At 41.6% G+C, this 23,788-nt stretch overlaps 1 protein-coding gene across 3 annotated transcripts in view; it reads right to left on the bottom strand.

Moving 5' to 3' along the window:
- Positions 1 to 23,788, bottom strand: part of LOC140728541 (dipeptidyl peptidase 4-like) — a 202,365-nt gene that overhangs the window by 136,905 nt on the left and 41,672 nt on the right. For 2 of the 3 annotated variants that reach the window (XM_073047412.1, XM_073047413.1), the window contains one exon: positions 17,558 to 17,644. The exons of the other annotated variant lie outside the window; for it this stretch is intronic. In XM_073047412.1, coding sequence (XP_072903513.1) covers positions 17,558 to 17,644 — 87 coding nt within the window. The remainder of the gene's footprint in view (positions 1 to 17,557; positions 17,645 to 23,788) is intronic. 3 annotated transcript variants of the gene reach the window in all.

The raw sequence follows: 23,788 nt of genomic DNA on the forward strand, positions 1-23,788 counted from the left end.
TTTTTTATGATCGCAAGACCCTGCCAGACGCTAACTTCAAGTACTGCAAGTCTACCCAATCTGTAAGTTACTCATTTGGTGGAGAAACCGAAGGAGCTGGATTTGGTGTGCATCATGCTGCAGCCTGCATCAGAGAGGTGTCAGAGGAGTTGGTGTATGAAGGCGGTGTGCAATCTAACTGTGAAAAATTGTCTTTGACGCTTTTCTTGTGATCAGAAGACCCTGATGGACGTTGTTAAGGTGGAATGCCACAAGTCTGATTCACTGATTTATTGGCAGGGAGCCAGGAAGCTGCATGGCCTCAGTTGTAGCAAGGTCTAGGCCTCAGGCTGCGGTGTCGCCTATTTACAGCCACCCGAGAGAGAGGCGCGAGAGGCGGTGTGGTGCTGCGTCCAAGCCAGAGTCGGTGCCTCCTCCCCCTCCCTGTATTCACTCAGCAGAGGACAAAACGTATTGTGTTTGACTGCAGATTGCTTCAACATTCATGGAGTCAGGGTTTTGGAGAGTATACAGTTGGCCCTCCTTATCCACAAATTCCGTATGTGCGAATTCAACCAACCACGAATCAAGAAAACCCGGAAGTGCTTGTGCTGCCTTTATGGCAGTTATCTAGTTTATAATATTTTCGCTTAGTAATTAATTTGTTAGCATTTTTTAGTTAAAGTTAGGATTGTTTAAGTAAATTCGTTGTCTGTAATATATTGTGGCATGCGATGACGTCACATCCGGTTTCGCTGCGTCCTGTGGGAAAATACCGGTTTGAGAAAGACGGAACGGAGGGGGCTCACACACACGTGAGACCAGCGCAAAAGTTGTCTCTGTATGCATTAGAAATCACAGTGAAAGCAAAGCTGTAAGTCATGAGATAATCGATATGTTGAATTAAAATGTTAACGCTGATTCCGTTAAAAGTAACGACGGTCGATAAGGTTTATGTTTTCGTTAGTTAAAGAGTTGCGGATAGTTTGTGTTGAAGTGTATTTAAAGCTGTCAATGGCGTAGGCAGATTCTGACTGAATGCTGCACTTTAATGTAATGTAGTTGTTGTAGTTTACTTTTACAAGTATTTACAATGTAAATGTGATATCAAGAAGGAAACAAATACTGTACCAATCTTGTATTGTTTTATCAACAGTTTTCACCATACGTTAATGTGAAGAGTGAACAGTAAATGGTTAATCTTACTTCGACCTTGTTTTCATTGACTACGGTTTACCTCGATGTTTAGTTCGGCGCTCTGTTACACCCGAGCGAGAACATTACAGTGCTCTTCCAGCACTTGTTGTTCGAGCATGTACAGACTTTTTTTCTTGTCATTCTTCCCTAAACAATGCAGTATAACAACTATTTTACATAACATTTACATTGTATTAGGTATTATAAGTAATCTAGAGATGATTTAAAGTATACGAGAGATTGTGCGTGGGTTATCGTGGATCGGGATCAAAAAAATCGGAAGTTCTCTTACTAAGTAAGTCGGAACAGGTACATCCGGTATTATTTAGCGTCAGTTAGTCAAACACTTGTCTTAGTATATAGTATATAATTTACCTTTCTATGCATATAAAACACTTAAGAACATATGTTTCAGCGCCGGGCTCAGGAGCCAGTGACAGACCGCTTTCGAGCGCGCTCTCCACCGTGCTGGGTTGATGTGGAGGATCAAAAACCCAAAGCCCAATAATTAAACCACTGCGTTGCGTTGGAAAAAAAGTTGAATTTCCCCATGGGGATGAATAAAGTATCTATCTATCTATCTATCTATCTATCTATCTATCTATCTATCTATCTTAGTAACAATTGTAGCTTTCATCCGGGCAGAGCCTTCCTCATTTTAACCCTTAAAATTGTTCCGATCGTTGACCGACGTAGCCTAACGCTTTTCCGATGACCGATGGCGTTTCACCTCTTTCCGATCGCTTTATTACTTCCACTTACTTTATTTTCAATCGCGATCGTGATTATTTTCGTGAACAGAAACACTGCGCATTCAGAGCTCTGGCGCCGGGTCCTAATGTCCACCACACTGAGACAGGTTAAATGAGGTCTGGGGTTCCGCTGGGTCCTAATGTCCACCACACTGAACAGGTTGAATAAGGGACTTGAGCATCCGCAAATCTTGGTATCCGCGAGGGGTCCCGGAACCAATCCCTCGCGGATAAGGAGGGCCGACTGTATGTGCTATATGTGCTGTGTGTGAATGCTTTCCATTTTGGGCCCATAGTAACACTGTTTAGTTTGGCTGTATTCATGAATATTTGAATGACAATTCAGCTTGATCTTGAACTAGAACATAGCCAAGTGCTTTTGTGTGGTAGCCCATTAGCTTAACATTAAGGGGAAGCAATTTCAGTTGACCAGCATGCCTGGGTGCACTGGTGTGCCATGATTGGCATGTATGGAGTCAAACAAAAGTAAACCTGAGCATTTAAGTTTAACTAATTTGCCTTAACAAGGAAGTCATTAGTAATCTGATGCAGAAAAGACTGCTTCCTACATCAGCAAAGCTAACCATGCAGTCTTCCAAATCTATACTGGGCCGACACAAGAACAATCTGAACCATCTCACTTCCTCATTCTCTGTTGCAGCATCACTGTAATATCTGTCAAGTTCCCTCTTGAACACCACAATTGAATCTGTTTCCTATGTTCCTTTAGATAATGCTTTCTTAACCCTAACTACAAGTTATGTAAGCACAGTTTTCTTCACACCTGGTTGGTTCTTTTGCAATGTTGGTTCTTTTGAAAGTATAATTCATTGCATGCCGTCAAGTGGAAAACCTCCAGCAGAACCCTGGAATGGATGCAATGGTTGCAGATGAGCTTCAAGGCACAGGCAAAGTGAAAAGGCAAAGACCGGGACATTGGAAAATGGAAGGCCTTTCATTTTGATGGATACACTGGAAAAACATTTCACAAATGTTGGAGATTAAAGAATACTGGCGTTCAGAAGGGCACAAATCTCTGACAATTAACATGAGGGTACAGCAAGAAATTGGGAAAGCCAACGAGATGCGTTATTTTTGTAAAAGAAACGGTATCTGGAATACTCTTTAAAGGTGTAGTCTCTCATTGTTTCTATTGTGTTTCTTTGTATTTACTGTGCATGCTTACAAGAAAGTGAATCTCAGGGTTACATAAGGTGACGTATATAAGACTGTAAGACAAAGGAGCAGAATTAGGCCATTGGGCCTATTGAGATAGGAGGGAAAATATGAAATACAAAGGCAAGCTGGCAAACAATATCGAAGTGGATCATAACAGCTTTCTCAAGTATGTAAAAAATAAAAGAGCGATGAGAGTGGATATAGGACCACTAGAAAATGAGGCTGGAGAAATAATAACAGGGGACAAGGAGATGGCAGATGAACTAAATGAGTATTTTGCATCAGTCCTCACTGTGGAAGACACCAACAGTGTGTCAGATGTTGAGGGGTACAGGGGAAGAGAAGTGAGTGCAGTTACTGTACAAAGGAGAAGGTGCTCGAAAAGCTGAAAGACCCAAGGGTACATAAGTCACCTGGGCCAGTTGAACTGCGCCTTAGGGTTCTGAAACATGTAGCGTTGGAGATTGTGGAGACATTAGCAATCATCTTTCAAAAAGCATTGGACTCTGGCATGGTGCCAGAGGACTGGAACATTGCAAATGTCACTCCATTCTTTAAGAAAGGAGGAAGGTAGCAGAAAGGAAATTATAGATCAGTTATCCTGACCTCAGTGGTTGGGAAGATGTTGGAGTCAATTGTTAAGGATGAGGTGACGGAGTACTTGGTGACGCAGAACAAGATAGGACAAAGTCAACAGGGGTTACTTAAGGGAAAATCTTGCCTGAAGAACCTGTTGGAATTCTTTGAGGAGATCACAAGTAGGATTGATAAAGGGGATGCAGTGGATGTTGTATATTTGGACAGAGCTTGATAGCTTCTTGATTGGATATGGTATCAAACATTACAGGGAGAAGGCTGTCGAATGGGGCAGAGGAGAGGTCAAAATAGGATCAGCCATGATAGAATGGTAGCGCAGACAATATACGCACTTTGATAATAAATTTATATCGAAGTGTACAGGATAACGGGAGGCGTGGATTGAGTGGACAGCCAGAAACTTTGACACAGGGCAGAAATCATGAGGGGGGAATGGCTTCAGGGTGATGGTGGAGGGTGCGGGAGGGATGTCAGAGGCAAGTTTTTTTGCACAGGGAGAGTTGGGTGCTTGGAATGCACTGCACAGGGCTGGTGGTGTAGGCGGGTACGTTGGGGACATCTGATTGATTTTGGATAGGTATATGGATGATGGAAAATGGAGGGCTAGGAGGGAGGGAAGCGTTACATTGATTTTAGAGTAGGTGAAACAGTCGGCACAACATTGTGGGCTGAAGGGCCTGTCCTGTGCTGTAGTGTTCATTGCTCTATGTTCAATTCAAAAGTTATGGTCTCATTACTTAATGATATACTTGCAATAGAGGGAGAGCAACACCAGCTTGCCAGGTTGAGACCTAGGCTGAGATGATTATATTGAAGTTTAGAAAACTGACAGGTGATCTCAATAAAAAAATAAAACATTTTTATATTGTTTGGCAGTTTAGATATGAGTGTAATTTTGTTTTCATCCAGAGAATAATGAATTTTTAGAATTCTTTATTCGAGAGGAAGCTGGAGTCGTAGTCACTGTGTATACTAAATGCCAAGTTTTAAATATTAAGGGAATCGCTGGACATTTGATCAATACTTCCATTTCTATGTTGTTTAAGGATCCTAAAACAAGGTTGAGGGCTGTAGTGCTCTTGATTGACACTGGTAAAACATGTCCAACAGATGCAGTAAGGTAAAAATGTCCGTCATCGAACTGTGACATTCACATCCTCCCAAGGCACTGCTTTTCAGAAATAGTGAGGAAACACTGTATACAGTATCTTCTCTCAGTACACAAAATGTGTCTGATCATACAATACTACGCAAAAGTCTTAGGCACCCTAGATTTTTTTTGTATGGTTTCAGATACCCTGATCTCAACATCATCAAGGCTGTCTGGGATTACCTGGAGAGACAGAAGCAAGCAAGACAGCCAAAGTCAGCAGAAGAACTGCGGCAAGTTCTCCAAGATGCTTAGGACAACCTACCAACTGATTCTGTTTTTTAAAAAAACTGCATGACAGTGTACTTAAGAGAATTGATGCAGCTTTAAAGTCAGAGGGTAGTCACACCAAATATTGATTTGATTTAGTTTTTATTGCTTACTGCTCTTTATAGTAATTTTCTTTTCGTTTCATTATTTTTGAAAACATCTTCACTTTACAGATTTCTTTTTACATGTGCCTAAGATTTTTGTACAGTACTGTACTGCATTTGAGCTTCCATCCACCACTGACCTCCCTGCAAAACCTGAAGAGCAGCTTGGTGATGTTTCTGAGACTCTGGCCGTTGGAAAATTGTGATCATCCTTTGGATCACAACATACAACAGCCTCCACAGGTCCTCATTGATTTAACAGTACAGAATTGGAGAGTCCCTCCAAGCATGTGAACTACAGGAATGGAATTACAGAAGTTACTGACTTCCACTGACTATAGATCCATCACTACATTTTCTAAGAAATGTCTCATAAGAATTACTTGCAGAGATGCTGCAATATTCATTAATAGATCCATCTGGGGACTCTTCAGTCTTCAGCTAATACTAGTCTGCTCTTGGTTTCACAGGTAAATTACTAGAAGATTGGAAATTCCATCTATTCCGTTAAATTGCAAGGCTCCTGGTTTTTTTTGTATCACTCTAATGCACTTTTGATCAAAATCAACAACCTGGTTTTCTCAAAAAAGCACTTGGGACAACACGTCAGGACTGACCACAAAAGTTACCTTGGAATTCCTTATTCATCATCACTTCTTTCACATTTACCCCCAACTCCATCCCATCCTAACTTTCAAACCAACGTGATCACAGAAACCAACATTCCTCCAAAGGGATGGCAGCAGGATATGAATACACTCAAGCCTTCTCTGCCCTTATTTTAGATCTGTACACCACTGCTGTATTGCTGTGTATCCCTCAGTAAACTTACTGAACTAAAGCACTTTTGATTCCAAACCTCAAAACTTTAATTCCTCCAGCATTACATCTTTTTTAGGGAGAACATTCCAAGTTTCCATTTCCCATGATGAGGAAAACCTTTTTCTGATCTCATTCTTAAAGCTTTGGCTCTAATTTTGTATTCCATTTCATTCCTCTGTTATGGGCTAAGATCCTCCGTTGTCGATTATAGCTGCCGGCCTACCAGTTAAATTGTTCTACTCAGTCCTTAATAATGGTTCTTGACTTAGTATTGCAGAATCACCATCAGCAAACAGACTTGGTAGTTAAACCAACAGATAGATGCTTGCTGATGTGAGTTTAATATTTCAGTAATATTTGTGTGGGACATGCCTGTCCTTTGATCTTTTTTTTTGGATTGCTTGTGAGATCGCTTTGCTATCGGAGATGGGAGACTGCCTTTTGATCACTGGTGGGATCGCTCTGCATCCAGAGAGGGAAGACTGCCTTTTGATCATTGTTTGGTTTTCTCTGAGAGGAGAGAGGCCACCACTGTGCCCTCAGAATGGTACCCAAGTTTTCTGCTTTTAGGTCTTGTGCTTGGACTGTAGACTTTCTTTCAGTCATCATTTTTATATTTTGTGTTTTTCGCCTGATCCTTCCCATTTTTTTGTGTGGGGGTAAGGGGATTTGGGGTCAATACACCTGTTCTGTTTTTATTAATCTTTTATGCAGGGAGAGGGGATTTGGGGGTTGATGATTGTACTGTTACTCTTTTCTACCTCGGTTTCGTGGCTATCTGGAGAAGGAAAATTTCAGAGTTGTATGCATTGAGAATAAATGAATCTTTGAACCTTATGTCTTAGAATGCAAACTCTGCAATGAGATCCAATGGCCAGGAAGATGGTTCTGCAACGCCCTCTGGACAGCAAAGGGCATGACAAGGCACAGGAGACGTCATGGTCATCCACTGCAACCGGGGATGACCCCAGTTTGTGATACTTGTTTGTACCACTGGACCCGGACTTCCGACGACAAGAGGGGAACTGCCACAGTGTAATGGCTTTTCCACTTTAAAAAGTCTCCTGCACAGGTTTCCTGTCATCGTTGGACATGACAGAAAATTACCAATATTTGAGTGATATTGTAAATATGTTGCTGATTAAGCATTATTTATTTGTTTAAATAATTCATTATGGGTTCTATGTAAAAATATATTAATTGCAGACGCCATCACGCTAACAAATGATATGCGAGTGCTTCTCTTAAAGTAAAAACTGGTTAGACTCACATGACCTTGCTCATTCATTTTTCTTCCAATTAGTTTAATGTTTTTCAGTTACAAAATATAAATCTCGCCCATTCCTTTATTGCTGCCCATAAACTTACACTGCAGAAGTTGCACTACTGGCTTTCTGCATGACATATGATATCAATTTATGGCAAGGGTGGTCCTGTAGGAGAGTATTGAGCCTGCTGAGGGCAGGAAAGCAGCTGGAGTGAAGAATTCCAAAATATATCTGAAACTCTTCTGTGCAGAGCCACAGTGAGGTAGCAGTGATCTGCACAGACAATTTTAATGGGAAACATTTAAAAGTACTAAAAAAAATTGCTAAACCTTCCCAATATTGCAGGCAATACATAAATATCTGTATTCCATATCTGTTCTTCTAACTTTATTTTTTACGTAATTCTTTATTCCTTATAATTGTCGAATGTTGTCATTTTTTGTTGCATGTAACACCAACATGGTTCTCAAAGTCCAACCCTAAGCCCCCTTTGTAAGAAGTGGATATGGGTAAGGCCAGCCAGCTGGCCAGCAGGTGAAGCTGTATAGGCCAATCCTCTACACAGTGGATACAATGGATTGCCAAAGCACTGATGAACTCCAACTATTCCATTGACTTCAGAGGATGATGAAGACAGGAGGTCACTGATGGTCTGTGCTCCACTGGAAACTAAGGGCCCAAGTAAGCGAGAAATTAACGCCAACATACCACAGCAATTTCCCAATACCGGTAAATGCATATGGCAATTAAAGTTGATGTTTGATCCTTGTAAAGTTAATTTACTAGAGCAGTTTATCCCTCCATCCCATGCCAAAAAGAAAGCACTGTAGATTTTGTGCTTAAAGTTTATGCATATTGAACAAACAATAGTCTTTTTCTCAATAATCATCGGCCCTTGATTCTAATGTTGTTCATGCAATGCAGTCATCGCTTCCCACTTGTAAGGATATTGGATAATTACATAAACTGTTAATTCATTTTAAAAAGATATTTTGTGGGTGTTTCTCTGTTCTAACTTAAATTGCACTGAAGTTGGTAATGGGGCTTACACCATAAATGCTGATATTAAATCTTTTGCAAGCATTGTAATATGTTCTCCTTCAGGTAACTGACCAAAGGTACTTCCATCAACGATAGGTCAGAAACTAGCAATAAAAACCTTAACAGTTTGTGTCAGTATTTTACATACAGTTATATAGAGGAAGAAGATAAGAGAAATTGAAGGCCAGAAAAAGTCTTTAAGTTACCATGGAAAATATCAGGCTCAAGGCTAACAGTTGAGATAACAGGGTGATCTAATTATGCTAGGTGAGCATAATTCAGTTGGCAATACTAAGACAGTTGTAAAATATTTCGCTGAAAGTAAGAAGATAACAACAATGTGTGTTGTAAAATCAGTATCTTTGAGAAGTTCCTCTGCGTCACTAAGCTTTCCCCAGCTCATGCCAGAATAAAATCTTTCACTGACTCATGTGGTGTCATCACTCAAATCTCTTTTGGGAAACAGTTATCATTTTGGGAGCTAGCATATTTTAACTTCAGAAACTCACAGAATGTTTATTATAAGGTAGGAGGCCGTTCAGTCAGCCGTGTATATTTTGACCACTCAGAGTGATCCAGTTAAGCTCACTCTTACACTCCTTTTTGTAGTCTTGCAACTTTCTTTCCTGGCAGATTTCTTCTAAGTACCACGATTGAATCTGTCTATCCTTGGCAGGGCACTCCAGACATACAGACAGCAGAAAAGGAGAGGAAGGACATTGATGGCTTTAAGTTGGGGCAGGGGTTCCCAGTCTGAGGTTCACAGACCCCTTGGTATTGGTCCATGGCATAAAAAAGATATAGGATCCTCTGGTGTCTGGGGACGTAGATGATTTGACTGGGTATCTCCAGCACTTCCTATTTTTATTTTAGATTTCCACCATCTGTTAGGTGTTTGAGTTGTGAATCAAAGGAAGAAAGTCAAACTCAAACTGATCTACTCAATGAAGATGAAGCTTCTGGGCACTTACCACCAAAACTAAGCAATAGACACTTGGTGACAGATGAGGGCAATATATCTAAGGTATAATTTCAGGAGAAAATTGGTAAAATAAAATAATTGGTGAAAATCAAAGTTAGGCAGCAGAGAAGGAAGTCAAGCCAGTGCAGAAGATTTGAGCAGAGCTTGGTACATCATTGTTTAGCCTGGAGCTTTATTTCAATCTTCACCTCCACTAACTTCATTAGCAAGATTGTTGAGGACTGTCTACCAAAGAGATCAATCTGAATGTTCACCAATCAGAAACCACAGGTGAACTGAGAGATCCACACCCTAGTGAGGTCTATGTTAGTGGCATCCAGATTGTTTGTTCCGACTTTTTCAGGAAACTGAGGTAATGCTTTTGTAACACAGACAGTCTTGCCAAAGGGTTTCCGCCCAAAATGTTGACTGTACTCTTTTCCATAGCTGCTGCCCGGCTGGCTGAGTTCCTCCAGTACTTTGTGTGTGCTGCTTGGATTTCCAGCATCCGCAGATTTTCTCCTGTTTGTGATTTTAAGGCTTTTGTAAGATAAAGAGGGGCCCATACTGGCTGTCAGTTGTGGCAAGCCTTGTGTGCTATAATAGATTACAAAATAAAGTCAGGCAGCATTGCTAGAAACAAAGTACCCCTCCCTAAAGAGCTCAAAGCATTCTGTGCATCATTTAGAACAGAAAGGGAATGAAGTTGCACTACTGGCTCTGGCATACCCACAACCACCATTGATCAGCCTTCCTGTGAGTGCATACACATCTGGACCAGATGTGTCCTCCGACTCTGTCCTCAGATCCAGCTACCAGAAGTATGGTATGTGCAGACATCTTTATCCCCTCCCTTCTTCAGTTTGAAGTTCCCACCTGCTTTAAGACCACTATCATCCTGGTGCTAAAAAAAATTAAGGTAACATCCCTTTGGCTCTGACATTCACAATCATGAAGCGCTTTGAGATACTGATCCTGCACGTCAGCTCCAGGCAACCTTGACTCAAAGCAATTCACACACTGTTGAAAGAGGTCCACAGTGGATGCCACCTCCCTGTTCATACACACATTCCTGAAACATCTGGATAACAAAGATACCTATGACAAACTCCTATGTATTGACTATAGTTGTGGTGTCTGTGCAACTACATATCAAATAAATAAAAGCAGGCATGCAGGGGATGGCTTTAACTGGTGCATTCACATTGCAGGTGGGGGGAGGGAGAGAGACAGAGAGAAAGAGAAAGAAAGAGAGAGAGATCAATGAGCATGCGTAGACAACAGATCAATGTGCATAGCTGAGTTATCAGTTCATACGTAGTGCTAAGGGGAGTCATTGCTCTAAAAGAAATAGGTCCATACGTTACACTTCCTCATCCTATTAATGCAATATAAAACTCTAATATTACAAAGCATTCAATTTCCCTGTCCATATCCAAATAAAAATGCTTTCACAATAACAATCCATAACTAAGCACTATACCAAAGATTCAGTCTTTTGCGTGGTGCTCTGTTTCTTTCAGGACAGCACCTCTCGACCTGTGGAGTGGCATCAGGTTTGGCAGGTGTCTTGTCGAAGACAATGCTGTTGGTTGCCAGTGTCACGTTGCTGTTAGTGACATGATCATCACTGGGAGGTGAGCCCCGTGGCTGTAATGTGTCCATCTTGTTGGATGCAGTTGACCTGTGTGCTTTTTGGTTGAGCATCCAGTATCTGGTCCACATGACATCTCCATGTATGATCTCCAACATCTACTGTGTACATCAATGATCCATATCTTGCCGCTAACCTAGCAGGTGTCCACTTGTCTTCTTGGTAATCATGCACTAGGACTTTCTGTCCAATCTTAAAGCTCCTTGCTGCTTCACTTGGCAACTGGCTGAACTGTTTATTCGGCACTTCCCTCCTGGATCTGGTTTCAGGAAGTCTGTGCGAGATCAGAGATTCCTGTTCATGAACAGCATTGTAGCTGCTTGATTTGTCATCACATGAGCAGCATTTTGTCAAGTCTTCCATCTGTCTATCTATTGCCGACCACCACACGTATCTCCGGGTGAGATTCTTCATCTTGACCATACCCAGGTGTCCTTCATGCAAATTCTCCAACATTCTCTTGCACAGTTGAGAGGGAACCACAACACGAGATCCTCACATCGCCGTTCTTTGACATACCAACAGTTGGTCTCGTCTCAGAGAACTTTGGGAACATAGGGATACCATGAGCTGGCCATTCTTGCATGATGGTATCATAGACTTTTGACAATGTTAGTTCATTCCTTGCCTCTCTTTGTATTTCAGAATTTGTTACCGGCAACTGGTCCAGTAATGATGTGTAGAATACTTCTGGGTCACAGTATGAAGACTTTTCTTCTTCAGTTGCCAACAGTGGAAGACGGGACAAGCCATCAGTGTTGCGGTGTTGTTTGACACCCTTGAACTCTATGGCATAAGAGTGTATTCCTAGGAACAGTGCCCAACATTGTAACTGGGTAGCAGTCATCATTGGAATTCCCTTGGTGGGATTGAAAATGGCCACAAGGGGCCAGTGATCAGTTACTAGCATAAACTTTTATCCATTGATGTAGTGGTGGAACTTCTTTATTCCCCATACTAGACTAAGAGTCTCTCGGTCAATCTGTGCATGGCTGCGATCTGCTCTTGTCAGCGATCTTAAAGCAAACACAATCAGACATTCAGATCTATCTTTCATTGTGTTTGACAAAATGGCACCAATGCTATAAGGGGATGTATCACACGCCAGTCTGATGGGCAGAGAGGGATCATAATGGGTGAGCAGTTCATCTGATGTTATTAGACTGTTTGCTTCCTTGAATGCTTTTTCACATCTTTCTGACCATTCCTGCGTTGCTCCTGTCTGTAACAGTGTGATCAATTGATACAGCACTGCAGCAATGTTTGAGAGAAACTGGTGATAGTAGTTTATGAGGCCCAAGTATGACCTGAGTTGTGACGCATTTTCTGGTTTGGGTGCCTGTAGAACTGCTTCAGTCTTCTCTTGTGACTTATATAAGCCCTGCTTGTTAATGACATGGCCACTATATGAGATTTCATTCTTGAGAAACTCACTGTGTTCCTGGGATATCTTGGAGCACTTGGTCCATTGCTCTTTGCCAAGTTGCTGGAGCTGATGTGACGCAAAAGACAAGATGATTATACTGGAACAGTCCCTTGTGAATGTTGATTCTGAGGAATTTCCTGCTTGACTTCTTGATCCCCATTTGCAGATAGGCTTCTGACAAGTCGATCTTTGTAAATCTCTCCCCACCTGCCAAAGATGCAAAAATGTCTGTGTGTGGTAGGGGATACCACACAGCACGCAGCACAAGGTTGATGCTCACTTTGATGTCCTCACATATGTGAATGGCTCTGGCCTTCCCTTTCTTGATCACTGGGACAATGGGCATGGCCAAATCACTACACTCAACCTTTGAGAATATTCCAGATACCTCCAAGTCCTGTAGCTCAGCATCCACTTTAGCACAGAGCGCACAAGGCATTGGATGTACTTTATGGAATCTTGGTGGTGTTGTTTCATTCAGTTCAATTCTGGCCTTCGTGCCTTTGAGTTTACCAATCCCTTTCACCAACTCCTTCTCATTAGCATTAAGCAGCTGTGACAGACTCTGTTGAGCGGTACTATATGGGGTGCAGTTGCTTGTTGATGACACATTGAGAGCATTGATTGTGTACCAGTCTAGTTGGATTTTTCTCAACCATTCTTGTTCAAAAATTGTTGGCCTTGCTCCACTTTTCAACACAAAGTTCTAATTGCTGTGTTGGTGTCCATACATCACATTCACTTTCAGTTTGCCTTTGGGAGACGGTTTTTCTCCTGTGTAGGTCTTTAGCATATTGAGGTATTCTCTAATGATAGCTTAGAAAAATCTGTTGTAGTCAGCTTCTGAAATTATAGACAAAGCTGACTCTGTGTCCAGGTCCATTTTCAGTTCTACACCACACACATCTATTGAGGTTCATATGATTTTGTGATCTGCTTCAGTAATGCTATGCAGTTCTCAGCATGTCAGCTCACTGTTGTCAGACACTGTGGTGTCTGATTCTGGTTCATATTTAGTTACTTGATGCCTTTGCTTAGGTTTGTGTTTGGAACTTTCCACTCAGTGTTGTATTTCCCTTTGGTTGTGCTTTTTGTCTGCCTTGCACACTTTCTCTATTTGGCCTTGACCTGACACTATCTGCAAACTTTTTCTTGGACCCAACAGACATTTGCATTATGGGTGGATTTGCCACATCAATAATATTTTTGACTTTTTTGCACTTCACATTCTAAACTCAGTATCTGTCATTCTGCTGCATCTTTTGTTGCAGTTTCTAACGATATTGAAATGATCAAAGCCTGTTTAAGGTTGGGTCTCTTTTGAACCGTAGCCTCTTCTGAGTGCTTGCCATGTACAAGCTTGCCCCTTAATGCATCAGGAAATCCATCTCTAAAGTCACAGTATTGGGAAATTGTGCGCAGTTCTGCAATGTATTCAGAAATGCTTTCTTCTTTGACTGGATCCTTCTGTGAAATCTAAATATCTCCATTATTACCATTGGTTTAGGGCTCAAACAGTTTTGCAAAATTGCAGCAATTTTGTCAAACGTCGTGCTTGTTGGCTTTGCAGGATTTGCTAGGTTGTGTAAGAACCTATACATTTTTGCACCCAGTAAGCTAAGAAGTGTGGTTGGTGGCTTTCTTTTCATCATCCACATTACTTGCCTTACAATACAGTTCAACCCTCTCGATATAAGACAACCAGTCAAATTAGCACTATCAAATTCATCAGCTTTCCTGACAAAAGCCATTGTCACATTATCCCGTAATCATCTTGTAGCTATCAGTGCAGTTGGTGATATTCTCTGACATTCAGGTTTGTGTTTGGCACCAATTTTTTGTGTCTGTGCAGCTATGTATCATTTAAATAAAAGCATGTATTTGGGAGATGAGTTTAACTGGACGGGGGAAGAGGGGAAGAAAAGAGAGAGAGAAAAAAGAGAGAGAAAAGAAAGAGAGGAGAGACAGAGAAAAGAGAGCAGAGACAGAGAGTGAGAGAGAACAGAGAGAGAGAGAGAATGGAGAGAGTGAGAACAGAGAGCAAGAACAGGGAGTGAGATCAGAGAGAGAGTGAGAGAGAACAGAGAGAGAGGAAACAGGAGAGAGAGCAGAGGGAGAAAGAGTAGAGGGAGAGAACAGAGAGAGAGAGAAAGAACAGAGACTGAGAGAATGAATGAATGAATGTGTAGACAACAGATCAATGCACATGGTAAGTTATTGGTCCACACATAGCGCTAAGTCATTGCTCCGAAAGAAATAGATCCATACATTACAATAGTTCCACATTCAATATTGATAATCCAAGCTAACTCATTTCCACACTCCTAGACCTAGGAGATGACACCTCTCTCTGCAACTGGATTCTCGACATCCTGACCAATAGACCACACCTCTGCCACAATTTTCACAATACTGATGGCCCATAAACAAACTTTCTCTGATCCTACCTTTACTTTGTACACACCTATGACTAAATGACTGGATTTTGCACTAACTCTGTCTACTAGTTCATAGATGACCCCACCACAGTGGGTCAGATCTCAAACAATGATAAGACAGAGTACATAGAAAGCTGACTGCCATTTCAAGACAAGAAGCTTCTGCTCAATGTCAACAAAACAAAAAAGTTTCAGTAAATGGAGTTGAATACATGTCCCTATCTGCATCAATGGCGATGAGGTGAGATGGCCAAGAGCTTCAAATTCCTATGTGTAAATATCACCCATAGCCTGTCCTTGTCCAACCATGTAGACACTATGACCAAGAAAGCACACCAGGGCCTTTACTTCTTCAGAAGGCGAAGGAAATTCAAAAAGTCCTCTGTGACCCTCATCAATATTTATAGATACACTATACAGCATCTCATCAGAAGCGTCATAGCCTGATATTGGCCGGAGGATTGGCGTATTGCTCATGTGGTTCCATTGTTTAAAAAGGGTTCTAGAAGTAAGCCTGGCAATTATAGACCTGTCAGTTTGACATCAGTGATGGGTAAATTAATGGTAAGTATTCTTAGAGATAGTATTTATAATTATCTGGATAGACAGGATCTGATTAGGAGTAGCCAGCATGGATTTGTGCGTGGAAGGTCTTGTTTGACAAACCTTATTGAATTTTTTGAAGTAGTTACGAGGAATGTTGACGAGGGTAAGGCAGTGGATGTAGTCTATATGGACTTCAGCAAGGCCTTTGAGAAAGTTCCACATGGAAGATTAGTTAAGAAGGTTCAGTCGTTAGGTATTAATGCTGGAGTAATAAAATGGATTCAACAGTGGCTAGATGGGAGATGCCAGAGAGTAGTGGTGGATAATTGTTTATCGGGATGGAGGCCGGTGACTAGCAGGGTGCCTCAGGGATCTGTTTTGGGCCCAATGTTGTTTGTAATATACATAAATGATCTGGATGATGGGGTGGTAAATTGGATTAGTAAGTATGCCGATGATACTAAGGTAGGAGGTGTTGTGGATAATGAGGTGGGTTTTCAAAGCTTGCAGGGAGATTTATGCCGGTTAGAAGAATGGGCTGAACATTGGCAGATGGAGTTTAATGCTGAGAAGTGTGAGGTTCTACATTTTGGCAGGAATAATCCAAATAGAACATACAGGGTAAATGGTAGGGCATTGAGGAATGCAGTGGAACAAAGAGATCTAGGAATAACAGTGCATAGTTCCCTGAAGGTGGAGTCTCATGTAGATAGGGTGGTGAAGAAGGCTTTTGGAACGCTGGCCTTTATAAATCAGAGCATTGAGTACAGAAGTTGGGATGTAATGTTAAAATTGTACAAGGCATTGGTAAGGCCAAATTTGGAATATTGTGTACAGTTCTGGTCACCGAATTATAGGAAAGATATCAATAAATTAGAGAGAGTGCAGAGACGATTTACTAGGATGTTACCTGGGTTTCAGCACTTAAGTTACAGAGAAAGGTTGAACAAGTTAAGTCTCTATTCATTGGAGCGTAGAAGGTTGAGGGGGGATTTGATCGAGGTATTTAAAATGTTGAGAGGGATAGATAGAGTTGACGTGAATAGGCTGTTTCCATTGAGAGTAGGGGAGATTCAAACGAGAGGACATGATTTGAGAGTTAGGGGGCAAAAGTTTAAGGGAAACACGAGGGGGTGTTTCTTTACTCAGAGAGTGATAGCTGTGTGGAATGAGCTTCCTGTAGAAGTAGTAGAGGCCAGTTCAGTTGTGTCATTTAAGGTAAAATTGGATAGGTATATGGACAGGAAAGGAGTGGAGGGTTATGGGCTGAGTGCGGGTAGGTGGGACTAGGTGAGATTAAGAGTTCGGCACGGACTAGGAGGGCCGGAATGGCCTGTTTCCGTGCTGTGATTGTTATATGGTTATATGGTTATACGGTAACAAGACGTTCACCATGAAGTTCACTCAAAAACATCAAAATAGAGCAACACTGGGCTTTTTCACCCTTTAAGCTTATCCAACACTCAACAAGATTATGGTAAATTATCTGTTTTTACATCTTTTTCCTGCAATATCACCACAATCTGTGATTCCCAGAATTTTTTTGATCTCTGTTTGGAATAAATTAAATGACTGAGTCTCCATAGTCCTCTCATAAAGAATTCTGGAGAATCTTGGATTACTGTGCGCAGTTCTGGTCACCTCACTACAGGAAGGATGTGGAAACCATAGGAAGGGTGCAGAGGAGATTTACAAGAATGTTGCCTGGATTGGGGAGCATGCCTTATGAGAAAAGGTTGAGTGAACTCGGGCCTTTTCTCCTTGGAGCGACAGAGGATGAGAGGTGACCTGATAAAGTTGTATAAGATGATGAGAAGCATTGATTGTGTGGATAGTATGAGGCTTTTTCCCAGGGCTGAAATGGCTAACACGAGAGGGCACAGTTTTAAGGTGCTTGGAAGTAGGTACAGAGGAGATGTCAGAGGTAAGTTTATTATGCAGAGAGTGGTGAGTGCGTGGAATGGGCTGCCAGCGACAGTGGTGGAGGCGGATATAATAGGGTCTTTTAAGAGATTCCTGGACAGGTACATGGAGCCCAGAAAAATAGAGGGCTATGAGTAACCCTAGGTAATTTCTAAGGTAAGTCCTGTATTGTGCTGTAGGTTTTCTATGTTTCCATTCTCAACTCTCAGCTTGAAGAAATTTCTCATCATCTCATACTTAAGCATCCTACCTCTTATTTTGAGATTGTGACCTCCGGCCTTAGATGACTCAGTCAGGGAACTGATACTTCTTGCATGCAGTATATCCTTGTCAAGCCCTAGAAGAATTTTGCAAGTTTCAGTAAGATTGACCCTCATTCCTTTGAACTCTAGAGATTATTCCACAGACCCTATACATTCTCCCCTCAGAAGGCAAGCACACCACCCTTGGAAACAGTCCACTTCATTGATTTCTGTCTGTGGCAACTATCTTTTTTTTAAACTGTATACATATCCAGTTACAACATGGCCAAGGTTTCCTTTAATTGCAGTAAAACATATTTATTCCTCTATTGAATCCTTTCATGGTAAAACCCAACATATCATTCATTTTTCTGATCGTTGACTTTGTAATTAAAACTGTATCAAACCTCTGACAAGGAAGCCAGACATAACATCGGGAAATACCTAGAGGTCTTATTTAACACATACAAAATGCTACAAGAACTCAGCAGGTCAGGCTGCATCCATGGTTTTCCAAAATTTGGAGAATCTCTTCTGCCTGTCGAAATTCAGGCTAGGAGAGAAGGAGGGGGTACGAAGCTTAAAATTAGCTCAAAAGGAAAACTGTGATTAGAATGCTAGTGGCTGGCAGTATTTTACCTTTAGTTAAGACCTCTCGGCCAGATAGGTATTGCATTTGGGATATGAAGACCAGGAGCCATTGACAGGTAGACCAATGAGACGGGCACTGTATTGAGGAAACCTGAACTATCACAAGGTCCGCTAGAATGTCAGCAAATTGACCCAAAAGGCAGTTTCAGTATAGATAAAGAGGAAATGGTGATATTATTTCTGCTGTTACTGTAATTACACAACCCCAAGTCAAGGTATATCATACCAACAGAAGAACTTCTGGCCTATTATCACCTATGAAAATCTTCAATCAGGACTCTTGTGCTTTGGGAGTATTTCAATCTTTGGTCCATTGTGAAGCAAGGGAGACAAGAAGGAAATACGAATCCGTCATTGGAGAAGGACAGAGACCTCGGGAGTCTAATCAATTACCACCAGCATAAAGCTTAGCATATTTGAAAGTTTGAAAACTTTATACTGGATGAAGTCATCAGAGTGTCACATCTGGCCTGCTGCACACAGTCAGGGATGTCTCGCATTGAGTCCATTGTATTCTAAAGGAGAAGGATGAACAGCCGGATCTCGTGGTACATATCGGTAGCAATAATATATGTAGGAAAAGGAAGTAGGTCCTGAAGAGAGAATTTAGTGAGTTTGGCAGAAAGCTGAAAAGCGGGACCTCTAGCGGAGTGATCTCTGGATTGCTGCCTGCGCCATGTGCCAGTGAGAGCAAGAATGGGATGATTAGGCAGATGAATGCATGGCTGAAAAATCAGTGTGGGGCAGGGCATCAGATTTCTGGATCCTTGGGATCTCTTACGGGGAAGATATGACCTATAGAAAAGAGAGCAAATATAAAATATGAAGGTAAGCTAGCCAACAATATGAAGGCAGATACAAAAGGCTTTCTCAGATGTATTAAGTGTAAAATAGAGACGTGAGTGGATAATGGACCACTGTAGCATAATGCTGGAGAGGTAGTAATGTGGGACAAAGAAATAGCAGATGAACTTAATAAGTATTTTCTGTCAGTCTTCACTGGAAGACATGAGTAGAACGCCAGAAAGACGAGAGCATCAGGGGTCAGAAGTTGGTGTCATTGCAATTACCAAGGAGAATGTCAGAATCAGAATTACTTTTAACATCACCAGTATATGGTGTGGGATTAACGGTGGCAGTGCAATGAAATAATTGATAAATAAATATACAGAGAAAAGAAATATTGAATTACAGTAAGTATATATATGTCTATTAAATAGTTAAGCTAAAAATAAGTAGTGCAAAAAAACCCAAAAGTTTTTAAAAAGTAGTGAGCTGTTGATGGGTCTAATGTCCATTTAGAAACTGGATGGTGGAGGGGAATAAACTGTTCCTAAATCACTGAATGTGAACCTTCAGGCTTCTGTACCTTCTTCTTGATGGTAACAATGAAAAGAAGGCATGCCCTGGGTGGTGGGGGTCCTTAATGATGGACACTGCCTTCCTAAGGACCACTCCTTGAAGGTGTCTTGGATATTACGGAGGTTAGCACCCATGATGGAGCTGACTAATTTCACAAGTTCCTGCAACTTACTTCAATCTTGTGCAACAGCCCCCACCCCCATACCAGACAGTGATGCAGCCAGTCAGAATGCTATCCACAGCACATTTGTAGTTTTCAAGTGTTTTAGTTGACAAACTAAATCTCCTCAAACTCCTCTAATGAAGTTGAGCTGCTATTTTGGCTTCTTTCTAGCTGCACTAATATGTTTCATGTAGGTAAGGTCCTCAAAGATCGTGACACCCAGATCATACAAAGGTTGCTCAGTCTCTCCAGTTCTGATCCCTCTATGAGGATAGGTTTGTGTTCATTCATCATAACTTTTCTGAAGACCACAATCATCTCTATAGTCTTGCTGACACTGAGTGCAAGGTTGTTGCTGTGACACCACTCAACAAATTTTCTTGGGAAGCAAAAAATTCTGAGGGCAGATAATTACTTGGACCAGATGGACTACACCCCAGGGTTCTGAAATTTGTAGTTGAAGAAATTGTGGAGGCATTAGTGATGATCTTCCACAAATCACTAGATTTTGGACTGGTTCCTGAGGACTGGAAAACTGCAAAATTCATTGTCATTCTTTCAGAAGGAAGGGAAAAAACTGAAAGTTATAATCCTATCAAATATTAAAAGGCCCAGATAGAGTGAATGTGGCCTGGATGTTTCCTACAGTATTTAAGTCTAGGTCCAGAGAGCACAGCCTCAGAATTGGGGAATGTCTATTTAGAACAGAGATGAAGAAAAATTTCTTTAGCCAGAGGATAGGGAATCTATGGAATTCATTGTGAGGCCAAGTCATTGGGTATATTTAATGAATGGTTGATGGGCCCTTGATTAATTAGGGGATCAAAGTTTATGGGGAGAAGGCAGGAGAATGGGATTGAGAAGGATAATAAATTAATCAGCCATGATGGAATGGCGGAGAAGACTCAAAGGGCCGAATGCCCTAATTCTGCTCCCAGGTCTTACAGGATCTCTTCTGGCCCCAATCAATGCAATCATGGAGAAGGTATGCCACTTTGTTAGGAGCTTGAGGAGCTTTTGTATGTCACTGAAGATTCTTATAGGTTGTCACACAGCCTGGCAGGAGGCTGCAGACTCACTTAGTTCCATCGTGGGCATAACCCTCCCCAGCATCATGGACATCTTCATGAGACAGTGGCTAAGAAGATGGCCATCTTTCGGGATCCTCACCATTCAGCCCATGCCATCTTCTCATTTCTATCATCATGGAGGAGATACAGCAGCCTGAAAACCTATACTCAGTGATTATAGGAACAGTTTCTTCCCCTCTGCCATCAGATTTCTAAAGGGTTTCTGACCAATCCACACTACTTCTTTTTAATCCATTTTTTGCATTTCTTCTGTATTTTAGATTTTTCTCTCCACTGTACTGCTGCTGCAAAACTACAAATTTCATGTCATCTGTCACTGATAATAAAACTGAATCTGATTCAGAATTTGACCTTGTGTTCCTCCCATATGTCTTTCCACATGCTTGTCTGCACTGCCTACTGGACTGATTAAGTTACCTTCTGTCTTTAACTGCAGCTTGCCACAATGGGACTCTGTATCCAGTTTCTGTCAAAATGGTTTCAAAAGCATTAAGAAATCTTTCTGCAAGAATGTTGGACCCTTGTGGTATCCAGCTTGTATGGGTCCACCTTTGCCAGAAATGAACTTACTAAACCTGAAATCTGAAGTCCTTGCTGCTCAATCAACTCTTAAACCATGTATTCATTTTCAATATCTTCCTGTTCCTAACTGCCTAGGACTGGTACCAGAAAAGTCCAAAGTCATACAGTATCAAGAGAACCACGTATATATAGTTAGGGTGCTTAAGACTTTGCGCAGTGCTGTAGTAATTTATGTATTGCACAGTACCACTGCTGCATAAAGAAACACATTCCATGACACATGTGAGTATTATAAACCTGATAAAGATTTGGGTCTCTTTTGTGGACTGAGAGTGGGAAGGGGGGCAGGGAGAGCGGTACTATGGTTGGGAAAATGGAAAGGAAGAGAGAAGAGAGAGGGAAGCATCAGAGAGACATTCTGTAATGATGAATGTTTGGAAGCAAATGACCTTGCCTGGTGTCTTAGGGCTGGTGGGTCTGCATCCACACTCCCCCCAACCCCGGGACTTCTACCATTCGTTCCACACTCCTCCAGCAGCACTCCACCATCACCATTCCCAACCTCTTTTGCTTCCGCTAGATTTGTAAACTTGCCCTCTGCTCCACGTTGACAGACACAGTACTGGGGCACCCTGGCCTAAGACTTCTGCACCACACTGTAGTTGAGAGAGAAATGATAGCCCAAGTCATAGAGAGAAAGAATTCAATCCACCTAGCAAATTTGACATTATACAAAGCAGATGTTCAAATAATAGCCAATTCAAGCAGTATAAGAGGTATCATAAGGAAAAAGGAGCTAAGATCAGAAGTATCATATAAAGGGATTAACTCCAGTAAGAGCAATGCAAGAGAATATTGAAGTTATTAAGTGATTATGATTGCATTCCACAGTACAACCTGTGGAAGAAGTGATGTAAATAGAGTAACATGGTCATTTGAGAAGTCACTCAGAAACACCACTCTTTGTATAAAAAGAGGATATCAGTATAGTGTGTGAAAATGCACCCTAGGGCTCTGAAAGAGGTAGCATTAGAGATTGTGGAGGCAATAGCAATCATCTTTCAAAAATTTTTGATCTCTGCTAGCGGACTGGAAAATTGCAAATCTCACTCCGCTCTTTAAGAAAGGAGGAAGGTAGCAGAAAGGAAATTACAGACCAGTTAGCCTGACCTCAGTGGTTGGGAAGATGTTAGAGTCAATTGTTAAGGATGAGGTGATGGAGTACTTGGTGACACAGGACAAGATAGTACAGAGTCAGCATGGTTTCCTTCTGGGAAAATCATGACTGATGAACCTGTTGGATCCTTTGAGGAGATTACAAGTAGGATAGATAAAGGGGATGCAGTGGATGCTGTATATTTGGACTTTCAGGAGGCCTTTGACAAGGTGCCACACATGAGGCTACTTACCAGGTTAAGAGCCCATGGTATTACAGGAAAGTTACTAACATGGCTAGAGCATTGCCTGATTGGTAGGAGGCAACAAGTGGTAATAAAAGGATCCTTCTCTGGGTGGGTGTCAGTGACTAGTGGTGTTCCGCAGGGGCTGATGTTCGGACCACTTCTTTTTATGCTGTACAGTATATAAATGATTTAGATGATGAAGTAGATGGCTTTGTTGCCAAGTTTGCAGATATGAAGATTGGTGGAGGGGCAGGTAGTATTGAGGAAGCAGGTAGGATGTAGGAGGACTTGGACAGATTAGGAGAATGGGCAAGAAAGTGGCAAATGAAATACAGTGCTGGAAAATGCATGGTCATGCACTTTGGTAGTAGAAATAAATGTGCAGACTATTATCTAAATGGGGAGAAAATCCAAAAATCTGAGATGCAAAGGGACTTGAGAATCCTTGTGCAGAACACCTGAAAGGTTAACTTGGAGGTTGAGTCAGTGGTGAGGAAAGCAAATGCAATGTTAGCATTCATGTGAAAAGGTCTTGAACACAAGAGCAGGGATGTGATGCTTAGGCTTTATAAGGCACTGGTGCTGGCATTGCAAAGGGTTCAGAGGAGGTTCACAAGGACAATTCTAGGAATAAAAGGGTTATCACACGAGGAACATTTGATGGCTCTGGGTCTGTACTTGCTGGAATTCAAAAGGATGGGTGGGTAGCTCATTGAAACCTTTCGAATGTTGAAAGGACTAGACGGAGTAGATATGGAAAGGATGTTTCCTGTGGTGGGGGAGTCCAGGATAAGAGGCACAGCTTCAAGATAGTGGAATGCCTTTTCAAAACAGAGATGCAGAGAAATTTCTTGAGCCAGAGGGTGGCAAATCTGTGGAATTTGTTACTATGGCAGCTGTGGAGGCCAGGTCACTGAGTGGGTGTATTTAAGGCCAAGATTGATAGATTCTTGATTGGATGCGGCATCAAAGGGTATGGGGGGGGACGGTCGTTGATGGGTTTGAGAAGAGGACAAAAAGGATCAGCCATGATTGAATGGTAGAGCA

The sequence above is a fragment of the Hemitrygon akajei genome, chromosome 5 (assembly GCF_048418815.1).
Source record: "Hemitrygon akajei chromosome 5, sHemAka1.3, whole genome shotgun sequence".
Lineage (NCBI taxonomy): Eukaryota > Metazoa > Chordata > Chondrichthyes > Myliobatiformes > Dasyatidae > Hemitrygon > Hemitrygon akajei.